At 44.0% G+C, this 27,447-nt stretch overlaps 1 protein-coding gene and 2 long non-coding RNA genes across 5 annotated transcripts in view; 1 reads left to right on the plus strand and 2 right to left on the minus strand.

The window, feature by feature from the left end:
* Positions 1 to 18,704, minus strand: part of MBOAT1 (membrane bound O-acyltransferase domain containing 1) — a 112,668-nt gene extending 93,964 nt beyond the window's left edge. Inside the window, exon 1 of one of the 2 annotated variants that reach the window (XM_055570746.1) lies at positions 18,470 to 18,704. In XM_055570746.1, coding sequence (XP_055426721.1) covers positions 18,470 to 18,556 — 87 coding nt within the window. In that variant the 5' untranslated portion in view covers positions 18,557 to 18,704. Of the gene's footprint in view, positions 1 to 17,797; positions 18,223 to 18,469 lie in introns of those variants that run through there. The other variant, XM_055570749.1, reaches the window with a different exon arrangement.
* Positions 14,739 to 16,615, minus strand: LOC129645499 (uncharacterized). 2 transcript variants are annotated; one of them, XR_008711382.1, is made up of 3 exons: positions 15,916 to 16,615; positions 15,423 to 15,486; positions 14,739 to 15,030 (listed from the first exon to the last, which is right to left on the minus strand). It is a non-coding gene; the product is annotated as an uncharacterized LOC129645499 (long non-coding RNA). The 2 variants fall into 2 exon arrangements; XR_008711383.1 differs by having other exon boundaries at positions 16,225 to 16,609.
* A 197-nt stretch (positions 18,705 to 18,901) lies between the features above and the next one.
* On the plus strand, positions 18,902 to 21,842 carry LOC129645500 (uncharacterized). Its single transcript, XR_008711384.1, has 2 exons — positions 18,902 to 19,675; positions 21,578 to 21,842. It is a non-coding gene; the product is annotated as an uncharacterized LOC129645500 (long non-coding RNA).
* Positions 21,843 to 27,447: the final 5,605 nt, after the last annotated feature.

Genomic DNA, 27,447 nt, shown 5'->3' on the forward strand with positions numbered 1-27,447 from the left:
CTCTTCTTTGAAGAGACAGAAGTCTTGTCTTTTATATATCCAAGTGGCTGATAATAAGTAAATACCTGAACTTCAGTGTCTGTTTCAGAAGACAGTTGATTTTTCCTAATACCCACAGGTACAGCCACGCTGCTGGTGTGAACATACCCAAACTAACTAACCCTGCCTCTTCATTGATAAGAAGTAATGTTTATCTGATAAAGAGTGGTTCCTATGAGAGGTTCTTTATCACTTCCTGGATACACTAAATTTACTTATATTTCAGCTTGGATCCACTCTTTCCCATTTCACTACAGTCAAAAAAAAAAGTTTTTCCCCCCCCCGTCATCCTTGTCTTTACTCACTGCCTTCTTCTGCCCCATCTTTTCTGTCTTGAAGTACTAAATTTCTTCATCCCCTAGAATCCTCAAAATTGAGTCTTTTCTTACTCATCACCAGATACTAACTGAAAACTCAACTTCCCCTCCAAACACCACCTACACCCACCTCACTTAATCTCAGTGCTGTGACATGAGCACTGAGCATGTATTGTTCCCTCTGAGCTTCAAAAATGTGATGGAAGGGGTGATGGGGAAGTGACAGCAAGCAGCATGCACATAATTGATGAACAGTTTACTAAAATCTTCCCCATGGATCACCCGCCTCATTTGAAATTCAAACCACTCTTAATGTACCTATAATAGCTCATTTTACAAATAAGGGGTCAGGCTCAGAAAGCTTAAATAGGTTGGCCAAGGTCATGTGCTCCGTCAAGTCCAGGCTCCTCTCTCCATGGAATTTTCTAAGCAAGAATACTTAAGTGGTTTGCCATTCTCTTCTCCAGGGGATCAAAGCTGCGTCTCTTACGTTGGCAGGTGGATTCTTTACCACTAGCGCCCCTGGGAAGCCCCAAAAGGTTACACATCTACAAAGGACTAGCTCTAAGTCTAAAACCCAGCTCTTCCAAGTCTACTGCAGCATTGTTCCTACTACAACTGAGCAAGGGTGAGTTCACAGGACAGAAGTCAGAAGGAAACACAAATATCAATTACACAGCCTGGGTCTAAAACGTGGTCGACTTTGTATAGCTTGCCCTCCATAATTCCTTGAGAAGAGCTTTTTTCATGAATTCTTTGGGCTTAAGCAATAGACACTTAGAATGGTTCTGCTGAATGGACAACTGAGATGCAGAATAGCATTTCCAAGGTCAAAATTTAATGAGGAAATACCCTCAATGAGCAATGGCTAATGCCTGGAGAGTTTCGTTCGGAGGTGGAGGTGGGGGGTTGGGGGAGGGGGGTTCTGCTGTTTTATGTCACAAGAAGAGAAATACTTATCTTACTAAACAATCATTTGTTCATGAAAATCACCTGATGAGGAGCTGGAGGATTCAGGATAAACCAAAGTTCTTTGTGTCTTTACTGAAAGTGACTTAGATGCATGCAATGATTTTAATAAATCTGACTTTAAAGCAAAAGTGAATGTTTGTTCTTTACATACCAGGGTAACTGCGTGTTTCCTTTTCATTCTTCTGGCTAGAAAATTCTCTAAATCCACACTGGTCCCAGTGTTCACAGACACGGCACAAGTAATGATCCTTGATTAAAAACAAAAAGGCAGGGACTTCCCTGGTGGTCGAGTGGGTAAGACTCCACAATCCTCATGCACGAGGTGTGAGTTCTACCCCTGGTCATGGAACTAGGTCCCACGTGCATGCCCCAACTAAGAAGTCTATCCGCTGCAACCTAAGATCCCACTAAGACCTGGCACAGCCGAAAATAAATAAATATTTTTTAATCAAAAAAAAATTTTTAATTAAATAGCATTATGTTTTAAGTAAAAACTATTTTTCAGAACAGCTTTAAAGAAAAATTGCAAAGATAGTACAAGAGTTCTCATATAGCCTAACCCTATTTCCTTTATTATTAGCATCTCACATACAAAGGTTTCATGTGCCACAGTTAATGAACCAATATCTATACATTAGTATTAACTGAAGCCTGCTCTTTATTCAGATTTCCTTAGGCTTGCCTAATGCTCTTTGTCTGCCCCAGGACACAACATACATTAGTTGCTTTTTTTCCTGAGATTCATCTTGGTTATTAAAATGGTCACACAGCCTTGTGAAGATACTAAAAAACATTGAACTGAACACCTGAAATGAGTGAATTGTAAGGTATAGAATCCCAGATTAGAAAGAGGACATTAAAAAGAGTACATTTGAATCAGTTCTAATGAGGTGGATGAAACTGGAGCCTATTATACAGAGTGAAGTAAGCCAGAAAGAAAAACACCAATACAGTATACTAACGCATATATATGGAATTTAGAAAGATGGTAACTATAACCCTGTGTACGAGACAGCAGAAGAGACACTGATGTATAGAACAGTCTTATGGACTCTGTGGGAGAGGGAGAGGGTGGGAAGATTTGGGAGAATGGCATTGAAACATGTAAAATATAATGTATGAAATGAGTTGCCAGTCCAGGTTCGATGCACGATACTGGATGCTTGGGGCTGCTGCACTGGGACGACCCAGAGGGATGGAATGGGGAGGGAGGAGGGAGGAGGGTTCAGGATGGGGAACACATGTATACCTGTGGCGGATTCATTTTGATATTTGGCAAAACTAATACAGTTATGTAAAGTTTAAAAATAAAATAAAATTTAAAAAAAAAAAAAAGAAAGAAAAAGAAAGAGGACATTAGTAGAAAACCTGGTGGAATTCAAAAAGTCTGGAATGCATTTAACAGTTATCCATGTTGATGTTTTACTTTTGACAAGGGTACCTAATGAGGAAAATTGGGGAAGGCATATACAAAAACTCTTTGTACTATCATTACAAATTTTCTGTACATTTAAAATTATTCCAAAATAAATTTGGGATTTTTTTTTTTTTAATTACCATAGAACATGATCTATTATTATGAAGCAAACAGCAAACCTTAGACGGTATACCAGTTGCTTCTGGAAATATTGGTGAGACTCTTAGTATTTTCATTCAAGCTAAAGAGAGGATACCTATAAAATGACATGACAAAGGAGTTCTCTGAGGCCATCAAGTTCAAGGCCATCTTCAGGAAATGACATGCATCAGCGGCACTCCCCGCCTACGGTTACCAAACCAGCATTTTATGGTCCTTGATCACCACCATTCCACAGTCTGCAGCTTTGGCCACCTTTAGTCAACTCTACTCAAGTTCACTTTCTTTTGTTCAGGAACCTTCAATTCAGTTGTCGTTATAACCGTTTTGCCTGCTCCTTTCTAACTGCACCATATCCTCTAGAAACTTTGCAATAGCGAACCAATCTCGATACATATAACTCTAATAAATACTTGGGGGTTGCCAAGCATACAACAGACGGTGTTCCGGTTCTCATTAAAAAAAGTGGTCAATTTCTAAATCACTTTGACAGCTTACTATTGTCCTTCAGTGTCTCTCAAAGTTTCAAATAGCTAAGGTGCACAGTCATAATTCATTATTGCTCAAGACAGTGAAATTGGGCCCCACCTTGTACACTGATGAAAAGATTACTTTTAGTTTATAGCCTCCTTTCAGCCTTCTTTTAAATTAAGATAACAAACTAGCCATCAGATAAAGGTATCTATAAAGACACTCTAAATACCTCTATAGAAAGATAAAACAGGTAACTCAAGATTTGCAACTAGGTCAAGCTCACTATGAAACTGAGGTAAATGATAACTCAGTAAGGCTGAGACTACAAAACAGCCTTTCATTATATCCTTTTTGTAAACTCCACCCCCAGACCCCAGTCAGTAAAAAAAAAAAAAAACAAAAAAAAAACATAAATTTTTTTTGTTGTTCTTCCCTCCACAGGGTAGAGAAAGTGGACCTCTGACTACAATTTCAAATTCAATTTGATTTGCTTCCTTTTGAATCTGCAGGCAACACTTACTGTTTGGAGATGAATGGGCAATTTTCTTTTGGGATAGAGAAGGGAGGAAAACCAGCTCAACATCCCTAGTAAACAAGAAATAGAAGCTCTTTTTCACACACAATTACACCAGTATGTGTTTGTGCTTCAGATTCACTTTTACTTTAAAGTCAGATTTATTAAAATCATCGCAGGCATCTAAGTCACTTTCAGTAAAGATACAAAGGACTTTTCACCCCAAATCCTCAGGCTCATCAGGTGATTTTCATGAACGAATAATTGTTTAGTAAGATAAACATTTCTCTCCTCAAACATGTGAACAAGAAATAGAAGCTCTTTTCAAATAAATTACTCTTATTTCCAGAGCAAAGCACACAAACCTCTAAGGCATTCTGACCGGACTCTAACAAGGAGGTGGAAGCAAAGCAATTCCAGAGCCCTGAAGTTCTATTCGCTTCAGCCAACACGCGTGGAAATGCGCACATTTCGTTGAGAGAAATAAGAAAGGAACATATACAGGTGCAATTCTTTGAGCTTCATCCACTGAAAAGGAAAAAGAAAAGGGGGTCTTCACCCTCAAGAAGAGTTCCTTTACAATCTGCAACCAAGCCTTCCCTCTACTGTTGAAGATCTTGGAATCACAGAATTTTAGAGCTGCACTGGACTTCAGGAGTATCGTTTCTGGCAGATGGAGAGAGCAGAAATTCTGGAGACGGACCACGGACCTCACGTCTGTGAGACGCAGAGCCATTTGAATCCCTGGGCCACAAGGGATGGACGATCTTCAACGTCCTCAAGCCTAAGTCCAGAGTGGATCTCTCTCCCTCCCAGCTGAAACTGGAGGCAAACCCCATTCTGCCCCTGCTCCTGAGCTCCGGGCTCAACCGCCCAACCTGTCCCACTGTAGGCGGTCCTCACTCTACATATTCCTGGGGACCATGCCAAAGTGGAGGACCCCGCCCCAATTCCATCACCCACCCCCAGCAGCGTTTTTCAGCCTTGGCTAAAGGACGAGGTCACTCCTGGAAGCACAGAAACAGAACTCTCAGAAAAGGCAGAAAGGAAGTCGGCATTGCAAAAGCTCCGTAGACACAGATATGAATCAATTCCTAGGAGACACTGTTTTTGGTTTTTTTTTTTTTTAAAGGAGAAGAGTGGAGGAACCATACGCTCTCACTTATATCAGAAAAGACAAAAAGATTCCATATACATGGATGTCTCCCCTACCTCTCAAAGGGTGCCACTGGCTGCCAGTGGGGAGGGAATCTGAGCAGCTTCAAACTAGGGGGATGGGGGATAAGGGGAGGGAACACCGCTGGGATTGACCTTTCATCCTATCCCCCTTTTCTGCCTTGTGATTCTGACACTAAATACATAAGCTACCTAGTCAGAAAACTCATTTCTTAAAATCTGTATTTACACAAAGTAAAAACCCCCAAAATGAACTAATCAAACACAAATCATGTTTAATTAAAACAGATAAATATTTAAAATAAGTGAAATTAAATTTTTAAAAAGACAGAGCAACAAATCATGCAGGGGTGGGGATGGGCGGGGGAGGTCTTCGGAGGAAAGACGTCTCAACCCAATGACACTCACAGTTAAACCACTTCGTGACATTTCACAAGATGACTTTTGAATTTAGCAACTTCCTCTAGGCCTTAGCAACTTTATGTTGTATGTACCCCTGCTGACTCTGTTTCAGAAAAGAAGCACAGAATGAGGAATGAGACAAAAGCGAGGGGGGGTCAAACCACAGGATTTTTTAATTACTTGTTTGAAATATGAATTTAGAACTGAAGAAAACTTTTCCAGTATAACCCTGCTTTTTTTTTTCAAATGAGACAAGAACCCAAGCTTTGTGTTGTTCTTTTGGTAGATAAGCTGGAGTATGGAATATTTTTAACAATAGGATGGTTGGGAAACCCTCAGCACCAACCCCCTTTCCCACCCCCCAGAAATCCTAGTTCAACACTTAGAGACGCTTTAATGCCGTGTGGACTTTCAAAAACATACTTCAGAGAAGATTAACCACTGACAACAGTTATAAGCAGAGCCCTTCTATTATAAGGAAGTTGGTAAATGATTCACCAAGTACATACTTTTTGGCCAAGTAAAAACCCATTACAAATGGGTTAATGAGTTCATCTTGTGGCACATGGTCATGTAACTGAGCCCTAAGGGATAGTGGTCTTTTAATAAAGCCTATTTTTAACCAGTATAAACTATGTGAAGGTAATTTTCCCATTGATTATTCTCTATCCTTTTGCTTTTCTGGCAAAACTACTAGAAATTGTCATTAATAAGTCTGCAGCAAGTTTTTCCTTTGTCTTATTTACTGAAAGGGTTGACTTACTTAAAATAGAAAGCTTCTGAAAAGCACACAACCAAATACTGTGATTAAATACACAGACTGAATTCTTAGTTTTTTTATAAGTTGCTGCCACAAAAAGATATTTCCAGATTGTATCTGCTTTGATATAATCTTTTCATGAAATTTTTCTTTATGAATGTAATTCAGAGGCCATGCTTCAAAAACACTCGAGAGTACTGGGGTATACTGTACTTTTTGTATAAGTGACTTGACTTCAGACTGGGAAAGGAATTTCCACATATTGTCCACACAAACATGAGACATTCTGACCCCCCCAAAAGATGATGATAATATCTGCATTTATGATATTACTATATCATATAGTAATAGATCTATCTATTACTATAGATCTATCTAGGGTAATAGATCTATCAACTTCACACAATGAAAACAGGAATGGAGAATGTTATACTTAAACAATCCAAGATTCACATTTCACTATCAGCAACTGGGCCGTTAATCAACTTTTGATCAGAAATTAGGCCTATTCAATCTGAAATGCAGGGTCCAAATAGGAAATAGGTAGGCCTAACCCAGTGGTTAAAGGAACTGGCCCCTTCGTTTCTCATCACTTAGTCATCCATTCCAACGCAAATATGTAAATAAAATTCCACTACAATGGAATCAAGTGTATTTAGTTTTTACTTCACATGCCTAAGCATACCAAGATGACCACGACTCAGCCTTAATCACTGCCCACAGAGAAAGTTCATCTTTTCTCAGTGCCTTTGCTCAGTTTCCTCTTCCTGGCATATTCTGCCTGTCCCCCAGCCCCATCCCTGCACTTTCTCTCCTGCTTCTAAAGCAGGAACTCCCAGGAAGAACACTCCCCACACATATCATTTCCCAGAAGAGGCCCAGGGGTGCTGAGGCCTGGGTGCACACATTTTCTGGAATAATTCAGCATACTGCATTGTAAGAGTTTACACATGCTTATAGGTCTGCCTGCTAGAAGGCACAGGCCCTAGCTCATCTCTGTATCCCCCTTCCAGCCCAATATTTGGTAGCCAGTGTTCAATAAGCAACTACAGAAAGAAGCCTCTCAGAGCAAGGCAGGGCAGAAAGACCAAGAAATATCTGAGACACAAGAGGCACCAGGTAAAGAAAGAATGAAATATTGCCATTTGCAGCCACTTGGATGGACCTAGAGTATATCCTACTAAGTGCAGTCAAAGACAAATATTATATAATATCATTTATATGTGGAATCTAAAAAATAATACCAATGAATTTTTATACAAAAAAATGAAACAGACTCACATAGAAAACATTTATGGTTACCCATGGGGAAAGGGTGGGGAGGGATAAATTATGTGATTAATAGATACAAACAACTATACATAAAACAGAAAAGAAATAAGGATGTACTGTACAATACAGGGAAGTATATTCAATATCTTATAATAACCTATAATGGAATAGAATCTGAAAAATATTTATAACTGAGTCACTTTGCTGTACAGCTGAAACTAATACAATATTGCAAATCAACTATGAAATTTCTATTTAAAAAAGACAGAAACAGACACACAGAACCAATATACAGACAAGTAGAAACACATATTGTTGTTCAGTCGCTTAGTCACGTCCCACTCTTTGCGACCCCATGGACTGCAGCATGCCAGGCTTCTTTGTCCTTCATTATCTTCTGGCGTTTGCTCAAACTCACGTCCATTGAGTCGATGATGCCATCCAACCATTTCATCCTCTCTTGCCTCCTCCTTCTCCTGCCCTCAATCTTTCCCCGCATCAGGGTCTTTTCCAATGAACTGGCTCTTAGCATCAGGCGGCCAAAGTATTGGCGCTTCAGTTTAGCATCAGTCCTCCAAATGAACATTCAGGGTGGTTGATTTCCTTTAGATATGCATATACAAAGTCAATAAACATAACTCTTTGGATTACTGTCATAATCCTTCCCCCCTCAAAAGAGGTACATGTGATATGCAGAGAGTGCTGTGGAGAAACCAAGAAAATAAAAGGGGGGTCATTTGGCCCTGGGGGAGGGGGAGTCTATAAGGGAAGAGGGGAGAGCAAGGCCAGGGTCACAGAGAGCAGACAGGAGGGGATGAAACAGGAAATGAGGATCAGGATGAGGGCTATGGCCTGCGAGAGGGGAAGTGTGAACAGAAGCTGGAAGGTGTAAAAGACACAGGGAATCTGAGCCACAGGAAAGCACTGTCTGCTGCGCTGACTATACAGAACCCAGAAAAGCATGCTGGCACGCAAGGAAGTGACTACAGCAAAGCCTGCAGAGGCCCAGGTTCAAGTCCTGCCTCTGCCCTCGCCCAGCCCTAGGGCTGTAGGCAAGTTACTGAAGACGGGTGTGCGCTTAGTTGCTTCAGTCATGTCTGATTCTTTGCGACGCTATGAACTGTAGCCCGCCAGGCTCCTCTGTCCATGGGATCCATGGGATTCTCCAGGCAAGAACACTGGAGTGGGGTGCCATTTCTTTCTCCAGGGAATCTTCCTGACCCAGGGATCGAACCTGCGTCTCCTGCATTGCAGGTGGATTCTTTTCCATTGAGCCACTGGGGAAGTCCCACTGAAGACCTGTAAGCCTGTTTAAGCATCCAGCATGTGGAGTTGCTGGTGTCTTTAGGGCAGACAGGTAAACTGAGACTAAGTCGAGAAGCAACACATCTTGTTCTATGACAGGCAGGCAGAAGCTCCAGGACCCACCAGGCCTCTGCCTTAAATTCCAGAAAGCATTCCAGAAGCCACACCTCCCTTCAACGGTGGTCAAATCAGGCCACCGGACTGTGACACCAGCCAGCACTGGCCATTCCTGCCAGCACCCCCTGGACTTACCCGAGTCCCTTAGGATAGAGTCGTCATTCCTCCCACACACAGGGCTGGACTAAGGAACGTTGCCCAACGCCACCCACCCTGTCCTCTTTATTATATGGAATTTGGGGTTTACAATATAGTCTTTCCCTCAATACATCTCACTGTTTCATTATGCTCACACTAAGTCGATTCAGTCATGTCCAGCTCTTTGTGACTCCATGGACTATATCCCGCCAGGCTCCTCCAACCATGCGATTCTCCAGGCAACAGTACTGGAGTGGGTTGCCATGCCCTCCTCCAGGGAATCTTCCTGACCCAAGGAGCGAACCTGCGTCTCCTACATTGCAGGCGGATTCTTCGCCGCTGAGCCTCTGGCTATTTTAAAAGCCGCCTTTCATCTCCCAAAAGCAATCTCTTCAGAACCACAAAGGCTCTTTCCACTCTCTTTGTGAGCAGCTCCAGGAAAGACTGCAAGGCTTAGGGTCAGTTGCTGGCCATGGCCTTACCAGGCCCCTGGGCCCCCAGGGGGCACTTTCCCTGCCCTGCCAAGCACCCTGCCTCTCATCCCCAGCCTCCTGTAGGGTGTGCACACTTGCAGCTATGGACTTCTTCCTCCGCTCCCATGATTCATGTTCCCACCACTGACCTCCCTCCCACTTTTGACCTCTGCTCTGCTCCGGAAACCTCAGAGTCTTCCCAGCTCCTTCCCTCAGCTCTCGGCCTGGTGGGAGAGCTGTCTGCCCCCAGTGTCTGCTTTCCCATTTTACCACCACATGGGCAAGGAGAGAGAAGAAAGTCACTGCTTGTCCAGACTCCCCCAGTGCTGCTCTGGACCATTTTTCTTTCACCATCGCCTGTCATTTAGCAATACACTTGCAGACTAAAAGCTCTAAGTGTGTGTAAAGTCAGCCAATCATGTGAAAGTAGTATCTCTGCCCTTATTTATTAGCCTGAAGAGAAAGTACTCTAAAATGGCCTTTTTTAAGAAAGCATTTGAATGCATTTTGTTTGGTCTTGTATTCATGAAGTGTTCTGTTGTTGTTCAGTCACTAAGTCGTGTCCGACTCTTCCTGACCCCATGGACTGCAGTACGCCAGGCTTCCCTGTCCCTCACTATCTCCTGGAGTTTGCCCAAGTTCATGTCCATTGAATCGGTGATGCCATCCAACCATCTCATCCTCTGTCATCCCCTTCTCCTCCTGCCCAATCTTTCCCAGAATCAGGGTTTTTTCCAGTGAGTCAGCTCTTCACATCAGGTGGCCAAAATATTAGAGCTACAGCATCAGTCCATCCAATGAGTATTCAGGGTCGATTTTTCTTAGGATTGACTGGTTTGATCTCCTTCCTGTCCAAGGGATTCTCAAGAGTGTTCTCCAGCACCACAGTTTGAAAGCATCAATTCTTAAAGTGTTTAATTAGCACCAATTACGAACTGGGCCCCTAGGATGGGGCTGTTGGAGGGAATGGGGGTGGCAGGCACCAAAAAAACACAGCAGGTATGTTCTGCTCCCCTCATCAGGCTCAGCTGCTGCCTCTTTCTATAAAGGGGGTAGGAGAGCTCCTAACACCCTTCGAGAGAGGCACCATCCTTCCAGCCAGGAAGTACCTCCCCTCCAGACCCAAGTCTGGCTCCTCCTAACCCTGGATAGGATGCACCCTGCAGAGCAGCTGGCTGAGAGCCTGAGAGCAGAGCCGGTCATGCCCTCTCTGGTCCCTCCTGGTTGTCAGCATCCACCAACCTCCACATTCCTGGAGAGCTTAGATACCACACCTCACATCCCCGGGCACCTGGGGAGCTTCAGTGTTTAGGAGGACAATTCCTCAAACCCCCCTAGTTCCTGGGCTTGCTAAACTGAATCAATTTCCATCCCTTCTCCTGGGGAAGCTTTGCTAGGGATCTTCAACTTGAATACCCTGGCGCCTGGCTCTCTCACTTCCCCAGCACCTGCTCCTCAAAGTCCCTCCAATCTCCGAATGTTTCTCTTCCCACTGTCACCACCTCTAGCTACTTGTCAGCATCTCTCAACACCCTTACTTCTTAACGTCTCAACAACTTTCCCTTCCAACTGTCTATTTCACTTTTGCTCTGAGAAGGCGCTGCTGAAAGAGAAAAATCAGACTGGCACAAATCCTAACACTTTTGACTTTCAGTGGGTTGATTATACCCAGCAACCCATTCAACTGACCCCAGGCAGCGCCTTCTCTGCTCCCCTATAAAGACCACCTGAAACATCCGCTCATCCTCAAAACCCCGGCTTCACTTCCATCCCTTCATCCCTCAGCCATGACCTCCCACCCCACTTCACAAGATGAAAATCCTTTCACATTAAACCCTTCAACGCTTTCCCTTTGATGTGAGCAGTGCCTCTAAACTTCTGTTGTCAGGAGAATCACCTGGGCAGCCCCTTCACTAGGACAGGTATTTGGACTCACTAGGCCTGAACTGAATCCCAGAAGCATACATGGCAGTAGATTCTGATGCTGGTCCATCCACCAGATTGAAGGACAATCAGTCTAGGACAGGGATCTCAAACTCCAGCCCTCAGGCCAAATCCAGCCCCTGCCTGTTTTTGTGTGGCCTGCATGTTAACTATGTGTTTTTACATTTTTTAAGGGTTGTAAAAAAAAAAAAATCAAAAGAGGAGAATTTTGGACTTTCCCTTGTGGCACAGGAGATAAAAATCCACCTGTCAATGCAGGGGACACAGGTTTGATTCCCTGGTCTGGGAAGATTCCACGTCCGACGGAACAACTATGCCCGTGCAATTCAACTACTGAACCTGTGCTCAGGAGTCCAGAACCACAACTATTGAGCCGGTGGGCTGCAACTGCTGAAGCCCAAATGCCCTCGAGCCCAGCTCCACAAGAGAAATCACAGCGGTGAGAAGCTCCCACACCACGACGAAGAGTAGCCCCCAACTAGAGAAAAGCATACACGAAGCAACGAACAGCCAGCACGGCCAAAAATAAGTGTTTTTTTAAAAAAAGAAGGGATGCCACAACCCATGTAAATTACATAAAATTCAAATTCCAGCACCCATAAATAAAGCTTCAGGAGAACACAGCCAGGCCCAATGATTTACATACTGTCTACGGCTGCTCTGAAGTGACAAGGGCACAGTGACGTGGATGCCACAGACTGCCTGCAAAGCTGAAGGTATTTGCTGTCCGGTCCTTTATATAAAAAGCTTGCCGCCCCCTGGTCCGCAGGATGAAGTGCAGACACCTCACCAGAGTCTTCCAGCTTCTCTGTGATGTAACCCCCGCCTCCCTCCCCAACCTACGGTCCCACAGTCTTCACAAGCGCAGCCCCACCAGCCACTTCAGTGGGCTCAGCGCCTCAAATGAAGTGCAGTTTCACACTTCCCCGCTTCTGTACGTGCTCTTCTTTCTACCGACCTCGCCACACAAACACTTCTTCATCCTTCCAAGACCCAATTCATGTTCCTCCCCACCCGTTGAGATGCTCTCTGACAACCAAACCTCACCCGACTCCCCACTGCACTAAACTCATTTGTATCCCAATTATCTGTATACAGCAGTGATTCTCAAACTTCTTGCTCCCAGCACCACCAGGAGGGCTCATGAGACCACCCTCTGGCTGGGTCTGCCCCGCACAGCAGCGGAAGGGGTGTCAAGCAGAGAGAATGGACATTTCTAACAAGTTTCAAGGCTGATGCTGCTGGCCCAGGCACTGCACAGAAGCAACACCAGTTGATTTCTGTGTCCTCCGCCCCAATCGCCAGTAAATTTTTTGAGGAAGGGCCCAATTTTATTCATGTTTGAATCATCCCAGCCTCACTTGGTTCCAAGAACTCCTGGAATACGGCAGAAACTCAGGATTTGCTATCTGTGGTCTAACAGCATGAGCTTCCTCCTGGGAGTCAATGATTTTCACTCTCGGACAATGAAAGGGAAACTGAGTGGGGAGAGGAGATCTGGCCTTGCAGGAACCAGTGAGGCCAAAGAAATAAATGGAAGTGGCTCTCTGTAGGACCGACGTTTTCTGGCCTGCCAAATGCATCCTGAGCTGGGGTCAAGCCCTAGGGTGGAAAGCAGATGGTTCAAATCAGAAACCCGAGGGTACAGCCTGGAGGCACCACCAACAGGGGGGATGTTCAGTGGCGGGCCCTTTCCCCACAAAGGCCCATCCACTGTCCACTTGAAAAACAAGATTCTCTATATCAACATCTGATCACATACATCATTAGCATGGGCCTATACTGTTACTAATGATAAACATTTGTTGAGTACTTACTACTTGTTTGGGCTTCCCTTGTGGCTCAGCTGGTAAAGAATCTGCCTGCAATGTGGGAGACCTGGGTTCAATCCCTGGTTTGGAAAAATCCCCTGGAGAAGGGAACGGCTACCCATTCCAGTATTCTGGCCTGGAGAATTCCATGGACTGTATAGTCCCTGGGGTCGCAAAGAGTCGGACACGACTGAGCGACGTTCACTTTCACTTATTACTTGTTTAGAATACAAAGGGAAATAAAACCTGACCCTCAAGAAAACTTTAGTTTGAAACTCAGCATACAAATGTAGGACAGCTAACAAAATAAGGTAACATTTACTAAGTGTCAAATACAAATGGTGTCAAAGGTAAACAGTAAATTCTACAGGAGTCCAAGGTGTCCTGTGGCTTTCCCGTCTCCATTCCACTAAGGTACCACGTGTAAACCTCAATCCTAAAGGAAATCAACCCTGAATATGCATTGAAAGGACTGATGCTGAAGCACCAATACTTTGGCCACCGGATGCCAAGAGCTGACTCACTGGAAAAGATTCTGATGCTGGAAAGATTGAGGGCAGGAGGAGAAGGGCAACAGAGGATGAGATGGTTGGATCTCACCAACTCAGTGGACATGAGTTTGAGCAAACTCTAGGAGATAGTGAAGGCCAGGCAAGCCTGGCATGCTGCAGTCCATGGGATCGCAAAGAGTCGGACATAACTGAGTGAGTGAACAACAGCAAACCTCTATTAGCACCTACACCGGTTCATCAGGACATAGTACTTGAATATTAATATTTATGTGGGTCTTTTGTCTCCTTTATAGGTGTATAAACTCTTCTAGGACAGAAACCTTTTTTTCTTAATCCTTATATTACTACGACCTGACCAAGTCCCTGGCATTACAAGTGTGAAATAAATATTTAATAATGACTGTGGAATGTGAGTTAAGCTTTTAACCAAGGGCAAGGCTTAGATAAGACAAGAATTGAGGGTTGGGCTTTCCACAGACAGGCAAGGGAACCAACCAGGTGACTGAAAACTCCAGGCAGGTAGAGAAACTTTATGGTCCGACTCTTTGGGACCCCATGACTGTAACCCTCCAGGCTCCTCTGTCGGTGGAATTTCCCAGGCAAGAATACTGAGTGGGTAGTTATTCCCTTCTCCAGGGGATCTTCCCAACCCAGGGATTGAACCTGGGTCTCCTGCCCTGCAGGCAGATTTTTTACCATCTGAGCCACCAGAGACGCGGGTAGGAGCATCATACCCGCGTATCACCATGAGTTGAGAAGGCCAGGCCTTGAGAGCTAGTCTTCACTAGCCTTTTAAACTGTAATAGAAGCCTATAGGAAGAGGCCTAAACCTTGACAGCTTTAACCTCGGAAATCACTTCCTAGATTCTTATCTCCTGGTCTATTTTTCCTTTGCCCCTTTTTTCTGCTGATGTCAATTAGGGGGAAAAACTGAAATCCAGACAAAGAATCCCAATTTAATAATGAATTGATACTTTATGCAAATACAGACAAATTTGGGGGGGTTTCAGTTAGTAAAAACATAAGTCTTGGCACTCAGAGTTCCCCAAATTGCAAAGTCCTTAAAGCCAGGAATTCCTCCTCTTGCACAGCTCCTCGGATATGATCAAGTGACACACACATTAGGAATGTCAGCATTCTGGTAGCTGAGTCCATTTAGGACTAGTTGAGTCCTAGTCCATTCGAAGGCTGGGACAGTTTAAAGATGGATCTTGTCATAGCCCACAACCTAAACAGAGTGGAGAGGGCATGAACAGATGATTTAAACAGAAAAGCAAATCAGTCATCCTCCGCTCCCTGCCCAAGCTCCACATCTGCTCAACAGAAAGGAACTCATTCTAGAAACAGTTTTCAACAAACTCATCTGTGAGGCACCTGTGAAGGCCCCTACATCCTCCATTTCCTATACTCTGGATCTGAACTGCTGGGCTCCAAATCTCTAATTAAATAAAATGATTTTGCATTTAACTTCTTTCAGAGGAGTCCAGGCTAGTCAAAGGCCCCAGAAACTAAAACTAGAGACTTTTCCTGAGTGTAGTTGCAATGCACATGGGCTCCCCTGAGGAGCTAATAGAACAGATAAATGGAAGAATCGGATGAAAAATAGAGCTCTTCACTCACATAGCAGAATGCTCAGCAGATATCTCAGGTGTTGCAAATAATAAACAACTTGACCCAGGGAGACCTAGAAGCCAAAGACATTCTCACAAGTGCAATCAATTCAGAAATTAAAAAACACATGTGAAATGCTAAAACATTAAGGAGAGGATTCACTGCCGCCTTTAAATGGTATATGAGGCACTACTTGGGCAACTTGAGATATGTTTTATCATTCTTGGCAAATTGCAGGCCAATAAGAAGGTACTCTCTTTAATGGGCCAGGAGCAAATGTATATCAAGGACTGGGCTCTTAGCCTAGGACTGTCCTCCAGAGCTGGCTCCACATTTCTCGTCCCCCTTCTGTGGCCCAGGAGAAGCCCCTCAGACCACTTCACCTAGGTGCTCTAGGCCAGCCACCCACCAGGGGCCATGGCAAGAGATGCAAAGGTCAAGGGATGGGGAGCAGAAGGGCCAAGTTCTCTGCTTCGCCCCTGCATCCAGCAATAGGACTTACTCCCTTTTCCCCTTCAGCGCCCAGTCTTGGTACATGAACATCTTTTATTGGCTCCTATAGTGCCACCCACAACTCTTAAGTAATTCAGGGAAGTTTCTTCATTATAAGCCATTGAGTTGAATTGTCTCCTGCCAGGCCCCTGCCTGATATAAGGACAGTAGGGCACTTTACATCTATATAAAATGTCTCAACTCCCAGAGGTAGGTCCTTTGCCATCTCCCACGTTACACATGAGGACCCTAAGGCTCCAGGTTGGTAGAATACCAGCTGACGGTCACAAAGGAAGATTTCTGGCAGACCAGGAATTACCCGCAAGTCAGTCTAACATCTAAAAGGCCCTTGAAAGTGTGAGGGAGAAAAACACATCAAGCTTCCAAACCCTCAAGCCACAGTTTCGCCTCAAACCACATTGTTTATGGTTTGGGATTCTCCCTCGGCCTAAATAAGCCAGCTGGGGTATTGCCCTTTATGAGTGTCTTCCACCAAGAGTCACTGTGATTGGACCCAACTGAAGAGCAGTAGGGCTCCCTAAGATCTAAGAGATCACAGGTGCGCCTTCCTTGTCTATAAGCCCACATTTTTCCTTCAGTGTACCCCCAAATCCCTCCCCTCTCAGTCTTTTGTTCTTTCTTATAAATTAAAACCAGGATTCCTTTGCCAGAAATCCAGGAGACTCAAGATGAGAGTGGAGGCAGTTACAGGGCACTTAATAACATCCATCCTAGGTACCTCTTAGCCATCAATCTCCAGGATCTATTAACAATCTCTCTTTCCATACAAAAAAAACCCCACCCTCCCTGGATTCCTCCATTCTCTAGTTGTGCTGTTCTGCTGCAAATGCAAAGTGCAATTAAATTGTGATGGAGGGTAGAGGGGTTAAGTATGAAACAAACTCCCCGGAAAGGAAACTCGGCTCTGAGTTAGATTTCATTTCAGGGCTAGAGAATTTGCTATTATTGCTGCCTTTGCAGGTCCCTGGCAGTCACTACATCCTCACTACAACAACAGACACTGGCAGCTGGAAAAAACCCCTCCTGACCTTCGGGATTTCACAACTGATGAGAAGGCAACTGTCGGATCAGGTGGAGTTCTGAATCAAAGCCTCAAAGGGGGCCAGGTAGAGGGTGGCTCAGAAAACAGCATCTGAGTAAAGCAAACATCCAGCTCTCACTTCCTCATTGCAGAAGGAATGGGAGTGGAAAGTGCAGCAGGTATGCTCTTGAGTGAAGGAAAGAATTTTTAAAGTTCACTAGCCAACAGGTGACTTCCCTGGTGGCTCAGACGGGAAAGCATCTGTCTACAAGGTGGGCGACCCAGGTTCGATCCCTGGGTTGGGAAGATCCCCTGGAGAAGGAAATGGCAATCCACTCCAGGACTATTGCCTGGAAAATCCCATGGGCAGAGGAGCCTGGTAGGCTACTACAGTCCATGGGGTCGCAAAGAGTCAGACACGACTGAGCAACTTCACTACTATTCACTACTAGGGAACAGGCAGAGGAAGAAAACTGGGTAAAAACTCAGCAGGAAACAGGAGTATGCAGGCCCTCCTCCAGGAGCCTTACTCAATTCCATTTAAATAACATACAGCTGACCCTTCAACCACACAGGTGTTCATCTGCCTATAATTTACAGACAGCCTCTTGAATCCTCCGTTCCTAGACTCTGCAGATTTAAGCAGCTTCAGTACTGGTACAGCGCTGTAGTACTTACTATTGAAAAATATCCACATATAAGTGAATCCATGCAATTCAAATTTGTCTTATTCAAGGGTCAACTGTGTATTTACTGGCTCACTACTAAACACAGGGCAGATCTAGCCTGTAGCATCTAGAGAGACCAACAAAATGGGTTAAGCGCCTCAACGCTTAGAAAAATTTCCTACCTGGAATTACTGTTTGTTGCTATTTTCAGTTTCAGTCCAAACACCTGCAGCAGCCTCTCTCTTCTTCCAATAACCTGTCCTACTAGGGAGCCTGGACCCTCGAGGACGGACTGACTGAATAAACCACGGCCCTCGGAAAACCACAGCATTCTGTGTCCCTCCTCCCTTGCGGATGGAGATCGCACGGCACAAAATAACTGTCAACCCGATTTTCCAAGCCTCGCTGCCCGAAAAACCCGGGTCTCTCATCCCCAAACGGTAGGCTACTGCTTAGACATCACTCAGGCTTACTTTCTAAGTAGGCTCAACTAACTTAAAAATCATGAAGACTTGAGTGCACTGACAGAAGGAACACGATTTCATTTATCAGAAGGCTTTAGAACTGGCTTACAGGAAAGGAGGCAACCCCAAACTTCAAACAAGACCAAAAAAAAAATAAGTTTATTCGAACCTGCTGTGCAGGGTATACACATACTTACAGGAGAAAAACATCAACTCAAACAAACAAAACTCCACCTGCCTAGTCTGAAGCAGGGAAATCTGCTTGGGGGCGGGGACGGGAGGTAGATAACATCCCCCTCCCCGCTTCCCCCGGCTTCCCTCCCGCTCCGGCTCGGGGAGGGTGCCTGCGCTCACGCCCCAGCCGCGGCCTGGCCGCCCGCCCGCAGTTACCTGGTCCAGCGGGATGCCCACGAGCTGGCTGAGCGGGTGCAGACAGGTGGAGCCCGTGGTGCGGTAGGCTCCGCTGCCATCCTGCATCTTCGGGAGGAGCCGCCCCCAGCTCCGGCCCCCGGCTCGGCGTCCTCCTGCCCGAGTGCGCGCGGGCGGCCGTCCCGAGGGCAGCGCGCGGCCGCCGGGCTCCCGGGGACCGAGCTGCGAGCCGGAGGACGAGACGCGGCGCAAGGTCTCGGGGTGCAAAACTTGGCGTTCTGCGCTGCGGCTACGGGCGCGGTAGGAGGGCCGCGGCCCAGCGCGCTCGGCTTCCCGCTCCCCTCCTCTCGCCGCTCATTGGCCCGGCCGCCCGGGACGGCCCGGGAGGCGGAGGGAGGGAGGGTTGAGTGGGGACCAGAGCCCGGCCCCCCGAGCGCCACCCAGCCCGCCCTGCCCGGGCCGCGCGGGGCGGGAGAGGCCGCCACGGGCGCTGCCTCCTTGCCCAGCGCCCGGCGTTGCGCAGCCCCGGGCGGGGGTGGGGCGGGAGGAGCCAATGCTCTTCCTTCTCCGGAGTTCCCTGTCCTCTCTCCCCGCCACCCGAAAACGACCTCCTCCCGGGTCACCCAGGCGGGCGCCTAGCACACGGGAGCACCCTGGCCACACCCTGTTTTGGTTTCGCCGCAGTCTCAGCACCCCCGCCCTCCCGGTTCCCTCTCGGGTGAAGGTTTCCTGCGCTTTCCCCGCGGCCAAGAGTTCATCTGCCGGGGGCTGGAAACCCAAGGACACCCCGATGCTCCCAGCCAGCGCCCCATCACCCACCCCTTAAGGGGAGAGTTTCCTACACCCTGGGTTTGTGTCGCAGAAGCTCAGAAACTAGGACTGCTAGCTTCTGACCTTGGATTTCCGGCCCCCCGCGCACTGTAAATTCTTTTCACTCCTGTAAGAAACGATGCTACTGCGAACTATGTGCTCTCTGATCACTTTTTTTGCCAGCACCGGTTCTAAAAAGGGGTTACCTGGCCCCTAAACTTCTTTGTCCCCAGAAATGAATCACTGGTGCTTGGGAAACTTTTTCAGTTGATACAGAGATTTTGAGAATCATAAAAGTCTTGCTCTTTCCAGGAACTGCTGTAATGCTTGCTGATGAAGACTTTCAGGAAAGCAGTGTTGAAATCAAATGGGTAGAAAAAAAAAAAAGAGTTGGTGTCAATCCCCAGGCTTCACCAGGTAACCAAGCTCAATACTTTGCGTTAGCAGTTTACCTGGGAACGGGCACTGAGCCACCCAGCCAAGGATTAGTTGGTGGAGAAACCAACCAAACAGGGAGGCAGTCCCTCTAGAGCAGAACTAACTGTCCTCCATGTGACCTTCAACTTCAAATCCAACTGAAGTCCTGTCAGACACTCCTAACACCTTTCCCTCCAAGGCTCAGCCTCACCCTGACCTTCTGGAAGAGTTTCATCACCAAAAAGCTGCACAGAATTTTAGATGGTCAGGCCAGAGTTTCTGGACTCTTGTCCTCTGTTGAGGAGCAAAAAAAATGTCCCAACCACCGCTCCTGGTCCCCATGAAGATTTTATAGGCGGTCACTATCACCACGCTCCTTCACTCACACAGTGCACACACTCACACACACAGGCATATGCTTGAGGATTAATGAGGCTGTGTGTATGCGTGTTAAGTCGCTTCAAGTCGTGTCCAAGTCTTTGCAACCCTATGGACTGTAGCCCACAAGGCTCCTCTGTCCATGGGATTCTCCAGGCAAAGAATACTGGAGTGGGTTGCCATGCCCTCCTCCAGGGGGATCTTCCCAACCCAGGGATTGAACCCCAGCCTCCTGCATTGCAGGTGGATTCTTTACCATTAATGCCACCTGGGAAGCCCCAATGAGGCTAGACAGGCTTATTAAATAACACACAGTTCTAGAAACTGACCAGAATTGAAACAATGTTCCTTTTATCTTCAGCAAGAGGACAGCTTACATGAGGTATTTGAGGGCAGAAAGAGTCTGAAACCTCAAAAAAAAAAAAAAAAAATCACTTAAATGTGAACTGCTAGAAAAGAAAAGTAGGCCAGTTTGGGTGGTGTTTATGAAGAAAACCCTCAGACCATTCATAGTTCTCCACAAAGCTATATTCTTCAGACTTCAAAAAATAGTCCTCACATTGACATAGGTTTAAAAACAGAAGATTAGCCCTACCTGGATTTTCTTCTCAACAAAATGCAGATGATCATCTATCTAGTCTAAAATTTACCCTTAAAAAGGCAGGAACTATGCTTAGATCTTGAAAACAAAACATCACAGAACTTAAATCTTAATAATCCTGTCCTGCTGATAACTGTAGTACAATTAATCCTCAAAGAACTCCTAGGAGACGCAGCATCAAGAGAAGGGATCAGTAACACTTGGTGGTGGTGGTGGTCGCTCTGTGTACAGAGTGTGTGTGTGCACACGTACTCTGGTGCTGGTTCTCAGTTGTGTCCAACTCTTGGCAACCCCATGGACTGTAGCACGCCAGGCTCCTCTGTTTGTGGGATTCTCCAGGCCAGAATACTAGAGTGGGTTGCCCTGCCCTTCTCCAAGGGATCTTCCTGACCCAGGGATTGAACCCACATCTCCTACATTGCAGGAGGCACCGGGGAATCCCCAGTTATACTACAGGTTAATTCACTTGGGTTCTGGAAGATGGGCTATGCACCATGGACTTATCACTCTTTTTTCCTTCCCCTTTGTTTCCATCCTCTGTGAATCATACATTCATCATAATAATTATTATATGTTAGTTATATCTCTACAAAAGCTCTCTCATTTACCAGTGATAATATCCCATGTGGTAGTTATTATAATCTCTATTTTACAAATGAGAAAACTGAAGTTTGGGGAGCTTAAGTGTCTTGACTGTGTTAAGGGAGGTTGAATAAAACATGTCTGTCTGATTCCAGAGCCTGGGCTCTCAGTCATTTGCCATTTGCCTCTTAAAACAAAGCATTTCTCTCTCTATCAGGAGGCCTGCTCACATACCCGCAGGCTTGTCATTCCTATGGGCAAAACACTGCATTTACTGTTCAAAAATGAAGTGGCTGGGGTGAGGCTACAGGCGCTTTGTCTCACCTGTTTTCTATCTGCAGTAAAATGAGGCTTGATATCAAGGTCAGGTTTTTAATCTCCTTTATGAAGCTATGCTCAGAATGTGAAGTCATCCAGAAGACCCAGCACTTACCCTGATGACTGGTCTAAAATTAAAGGCCGGACAAAAAAGACCTGAAAAAGAATCTGGCATGATTCAGAAGGCAGCTTGATGCTATCGACTGATGAAAATCCAACACCAGTCTCATGCCAACACAGACCCAGCCAAATATAAACAACAAAATTAAATTAAAATCATCCTCAAAATTTACAAAGGTATAACCCCCTCAAGAAGATAGACTCTTATGATTCAATAAAAAATAATTATCACAAAAACTAATTAAACCATCTAAAATGACATAACCCACATAAAAATAAATTGCCATGCTAATAATACCACATATTTGTGTATATTCTGTATTCACAGAGAACATTCATTTATATCATCCCCTTTGATCCTCCCACCAACTCTAGGAGGTTGAAAAGGCAGGTGTTACCACTTTTATTATTATGTCATCATCATCTCCATTTTTGTTCATGAAAATATGAAGTTTCTGGTAACTTGCAGCTAGCTTATCCACCTAGTAATCTGCAAAAGTAGGATTCAAACTTAGCTATTCCATTGTTCTTTTTTATCACACAGAAATCTTTTTTATTATACTAGGAGTCCACCTTCAGGAAAACAGCAGAAATTGTTGCCTGCCAAGGGCATTAAACTCCATGCGTTAATATTTGAGATCGGATCAGGAGAATGGTCTAAAGTGACCCACGATGGGTACCACTCTTGCTTTTAAAGCTGTTTCCTTAAGCATCATCCGCACAAAATTGTAGGGAATTTATATTTTGCAATCAGTGATTCATTTCTTCATGTTTTTAGCTCAACCATTCTGCATTGGCTTGGAGCATCTATTGCCACCTACCTGCCTAACTTATTTTCTGAGTTGCAATCACAGTTAAACATTATTTTCATATTTGTACATGTTCAGAAAATTAAGATAACTGAACACATGCCAGATTTTTCTCTTACTATTTCATAACATAGCATTTTCCCCTGAGAATAGTAGTATCATTTAGTCATTCAAGATAAATCAGCACAAATCCTCTCAGCCTACTAAACTCTACTTACATCAGGGAGATGCTGTAAAGACAAAAGAATCCAAAATAATATGCCAGCCTCTGAAAGAAACCAGTTATGAGAAATACAAAGCAGAACTTAGTCACTGATAAGCAAATGCAGAAATAAAACCTGCTACAAAATGCCATTCACTAAAAGTACACAGAGCAATAAATATGATTTTGTACAATTTTGTACAGGACTGGAGCCTAAAACACAGAAAAGGAACAGGGAATGAAAGTCGAAAGAACCCAGCCTTTAGAGCAAAACAAAACTGGACATGAAAACCAGAAATGCTTTTTCCTGGTTTTGTGACTGAGCAGGTTAGTTATCATCATGTCTCAGCTTCCTGCTCTACAACATGAAAATAAGAATTATGGTCTCTTGTCACTGGTATAAGGACTGAAGGGAAGATTATATGTGAACTAAACTGTTACGGAGTAATTGTTAAAAAAAAAAAATGCTAAAACTGCTCAGTGAAAGCATACCTTCTACAAGCTAACATTTTAGTTTTAACTCTAGTCTTTTGGGAAGAAGAGATTTCTAAAATGGATTGCATGTGTTCCTGCTTACTTAAAGTGATCATAACTGAATTTTTACTGATGAATCAAGAACCCCATCCTGCAACACAGTGATGACATCTTAGACTCCACTGACTTGTCAAAAGTTTGTCCAGGCACTAAATTTCACCCAAAGAGATAAACTTTTTCAGTTACTGTGTCTACTTCCTAGGTTTTCAACCTCCTCTCATAGTTGAGCTGTTGCTTCCTTGATGTCTATTTTGGTTCTACTATGAGTTAGGGGCTGGAGAAGGAAAGGGCAACCCACTCCAGTATTCTTGCCTGGAGAATCCTATGGACGGAGCAGCCTGGTGGGCTACAATCCACGGGGTTGCAAAGAGTCGGACACGACTGAGTGACTGAGCACTTCACTCCTCGTTCTATTGCCTGATTCCTAGGCCCAGCGATAATACCAAGCACAACAGTGCTTTCAAATGAAGAGATGGCTGGTTTCCTGGCCATCTGTGCAGCCAATGGTACTCATGACCTCTCACTTAAATCCCCATGACCCAGCTTGTTCAGAGCCTGTGTGGCCATCAGCGTCAGCACATCAGGCTGGCCAGCCCTAAATTATGCTGATGGTACAGTGTAGTCTCTTCTTTATAGAACTAAAGTAGGTATTTGTCTCTATTCCCTAAGCCTTCCCTACACTCCAATTGTGCCATTTCTGCAACTTCCATTCTCTTCAAAACAATTTCCATCACTACTGGTCAATTACTTCAGAGTACCTATCTCCACCACATACTCACAGGTGCTCGTGTCTGTGATCTCCAAGAAAGGAACATCAGGCTCCACTCACTATGGGACACTTTCTGTGTTCAGAGTGCATCCTTCAGAACTAGCTTTCCCCAGACTCACTTGGGGAAACAGTGCTTTTGCTTGTGAAGACTGAGTCGACATTCAGCACATGTTTATTGTTTATAATAAACTACTATTATTTAATATAAATATTATTTAATAAAGCACCATTCTAGGTGCTTGGGATACACATCAACTGTAAACAGACAAAAATCCCTCCCCTAATGGAGCTTATACTCTAAAAGGTGAAGACATAACAAAAACATTCGAGACCCTACTTTCAATCTTTTAGATATGTACTCAGAAATGGAATTGCTGGATCATGTGTGTGTGTGTGTGTTAGTTACTCAGTCGTGCCTGACTCTTCGCAACTCCATGCAGTGTAGCCTACCAGGTTCCTCTGTCCATGGGATTCACTATGCAAGAATACTGGAATGGGTTGCATTGCCTCCTCCAGGGTTGTTGGATCATATGGCAATTCTATTTTTAATTTTTTGAGAAACCATCATACTATTTTCCATAGAAGCTCTGCCACTTTACAACCCCACCCATATTGCACAAGGCTTCCAATTTTTCTCCATTCTTGCCAACTCTTTTTATCTTCTATTTCATTTTTATTCAATAGTAGCCACCCAAATGGGTGTGAAATAATCTCATTGTGGTTTGGACTCACATTTCTCTGATAGTAACATCGAGCATCTTTTCATATGCTTGTTAGCCATTTTACATCATCTTTAGAGAGATGTCTGTTCAAGTCCTTTACCCATTTTTGTGTGAGGTTATTGATTTTTTTCGTTGTTGAGATGTAAGAATTCTCTATTTATTCTGGATATTAACCCTCTTATCAGATACATGACTTGCAAATATTTTTTCCCATCCAATCCATTGTCTTTTCACTCTGTTGATTGTGTCCTCCGACTCATCAAAGTTTTGAAGCCTGATGTAGTCCCATTTTTCTTTTTAATTTCATTGCTTGTGCTTTTTTGTTGTATCTAAAAAATCATTGCCACATCCAACGTCATAAAGTTTTCCCCCTATGTTTTCCTCTAGTTCTCTACTAATTGTTTTAGGTCTTCTGCTTATGTTTTTACTCATTTTGAGTTACTTTGTGAATATAATATAAGATAAAAGTCTAACTTCAGTTTTTTGGGCATATGGATTTCCAGCTTGTCAACAGTTTTATATTGTCCTTTTCACACTGAGTGGTCTTGACATCCACATCAAAGCTCATTGGACCATATTTGTGAGAGTTTATCCGAATTGCCTCATTTTTAATCTAAAACAATGGAACTATCTCTTTGCTTACCATCCTCTTTAAAATCCAGTCTATAAAAGGGCTTATTATTTTCCTACATAAAGACATTTTTCCCCCTGAAAGAGATTCTCCTACCAGTTGTTGAAAATTTTAGATTTTCCCTCAACTGTCACACCTACAAACCCAGTCTTTCTCAGCTACAGTTTCCATGTATATGTTTGAGAAATAAAACTGCCCTGCAAACATTATAGATTTTTTAAAACTGTATTTATTGAGAGATACATCATATGTATAAGTATAATAATATATTGTTATTATTATGTATATGTATGTATATATATTGGGTTGGCCAAAAAGTTTGGGTTTTTGCATAAGATCTTATAGGAAGCACCAAATGAACTTTTTGGCCAACCCAATATATATCTAAACAAATATAAACTAAAAACAGACCAATAAAAGATAAATGCATGTTATCACAACTCTTATAAGAAACAGAACATCAGAAACATCATCAGTAGTGCTCTCCAAACCAAGGCTTGCATGCCTCTCACCTTCCCACCCCTACTCAGGTACATAAGGACTTTTGTGAGTAATGGCACCCCATTCCAGTACTCTTGCCTGGAAAATCCCATGGAAGGCTGCAGTCCATGGGGTCGCTGAGGGTCGGACATGACTGAGCGACTTCACTTTCACTTTTCACTTTCCTGCATTGGAGAAGGAAATGGCAACCCACTCCAGTGTTCTTGCCTGGAGAATCCCAGGGACGGGGGAGCCTGGTGGGCTGCCGTCTACGGGGTCGCACAGAGTCGGACACGACTGAAGTGACTTAGCAGCAGCAGCAGCAGCAACCATCTATCAGTTAATATAAATTATTTCTAGATACCCAAATTTCATATATACTCTTGCTAAACCAAATTTGCCTGAGAAGTCTCAAGCAGTCCTTCTCCCACGTGATCAAAGCATCCACTGCAAATCTCACAGTGTACCAGGGTCCTGGGTGTGAACCCTTCTCATCTCCAAATGGGCCAGGTCTCCTGAGGATTAAGCAAGGCTCCATAAATTCACAGGGCTTTCTTGGTTCCCATTTTATGCATATTTCTGTTAATGGCAGAGCATGAATTTTAGAGTTAACTATGTCAAGATGTTCTGACATCAGATCAATGGTAGTGATGAGAATGAAGGTGGCAATGATAATTTTCCACCTCTTTCTTCCCCAGCTCATTTTCAAAGAATGAGAAAGAGTCCTGGGAGAGAAAAATAAAGAAAAGATGGGTAAGAAATACTCAACACTAGGGCTTCCCTGCAGATCCAGTGGTTAAGACTGTGCTTCCTCTGTGTGGGCATGGATTTGATTCCTGGTTGGGGAACTAAGACTCCACATGGTGCATGGGATGCCCAAAGAAAGAAGAAAAGAAAGGAGGGAGGGAGGGAAGGGAGGGAGAGAGAGAAAAAGACAGACTCAACAGTGAAAACTTGAGGGTTTTTTTCATGTGTTTAAAAACGAGAATTTCTTTTCAGCTATTTTCAATACTCTTTCCTAGGGTGTGTCATTTGCTGGAAATAAAAACATGTTGATCAGCTGAAGAAGCAGAATGACTGTGATTCTTTTCAATGTTACTGGAATGTTTCCTGGGACTGCCAAAATTTTCAGGATAACTTTGGGTAAGATCTAAAAATAAAGCTTTTTTCCCCCATTTTTGTATGTAGTACTCAGTGTGGTAATCAAAACCTATTTTATCAATTTTTTGTAATTACAGTGATTCCTATTGTTTTATCCTTTGAAATGTTTATTATTTTATCCTTTGAAATGTTTATTATTTTCTATCTCCTATCAATAAAAACAATATAGAAAATAACTGCTAGTCCCACCAGTTCTCACCAGTATAAACTGTTCTCTTTACTAAAAGCATAGAAAAAGAGCATGATTCTTCTTATAAAATTATTTATTTCTAAAATCAGCTATACTTCAAATTTAAATAAAAAGCAAAAAAGGATTTACTTCCAATAAATTTTACTTTTTATATTTAACAATATCAACATTTATAAATATATTTAAGAAGGGCTTCCCTGGTGACTCTGTGGTAAAGAATCTGCTTGCGATGCAGGAGATGGGGATTCAATCCCTGGGTTGGGAAGATCCCCTGG

This window comes from Bubalus kerabau, chromosome 3, assembly GCF_029407905.1.
Source record: "Bubalus kerabau isolate K-KA32 ecotype Philippines breed swamp buffalo chromosome 3, PCC_UOA_SB_1v2, whole genome shotgun sequence".
NCBI classification, from domain to species: domain Eukaryota; kingdom Metazoa; phylum Chordata; class Mammalia; order Artiodactyla; family Bovidae; genus Bubalus; species Bubalus kerabau.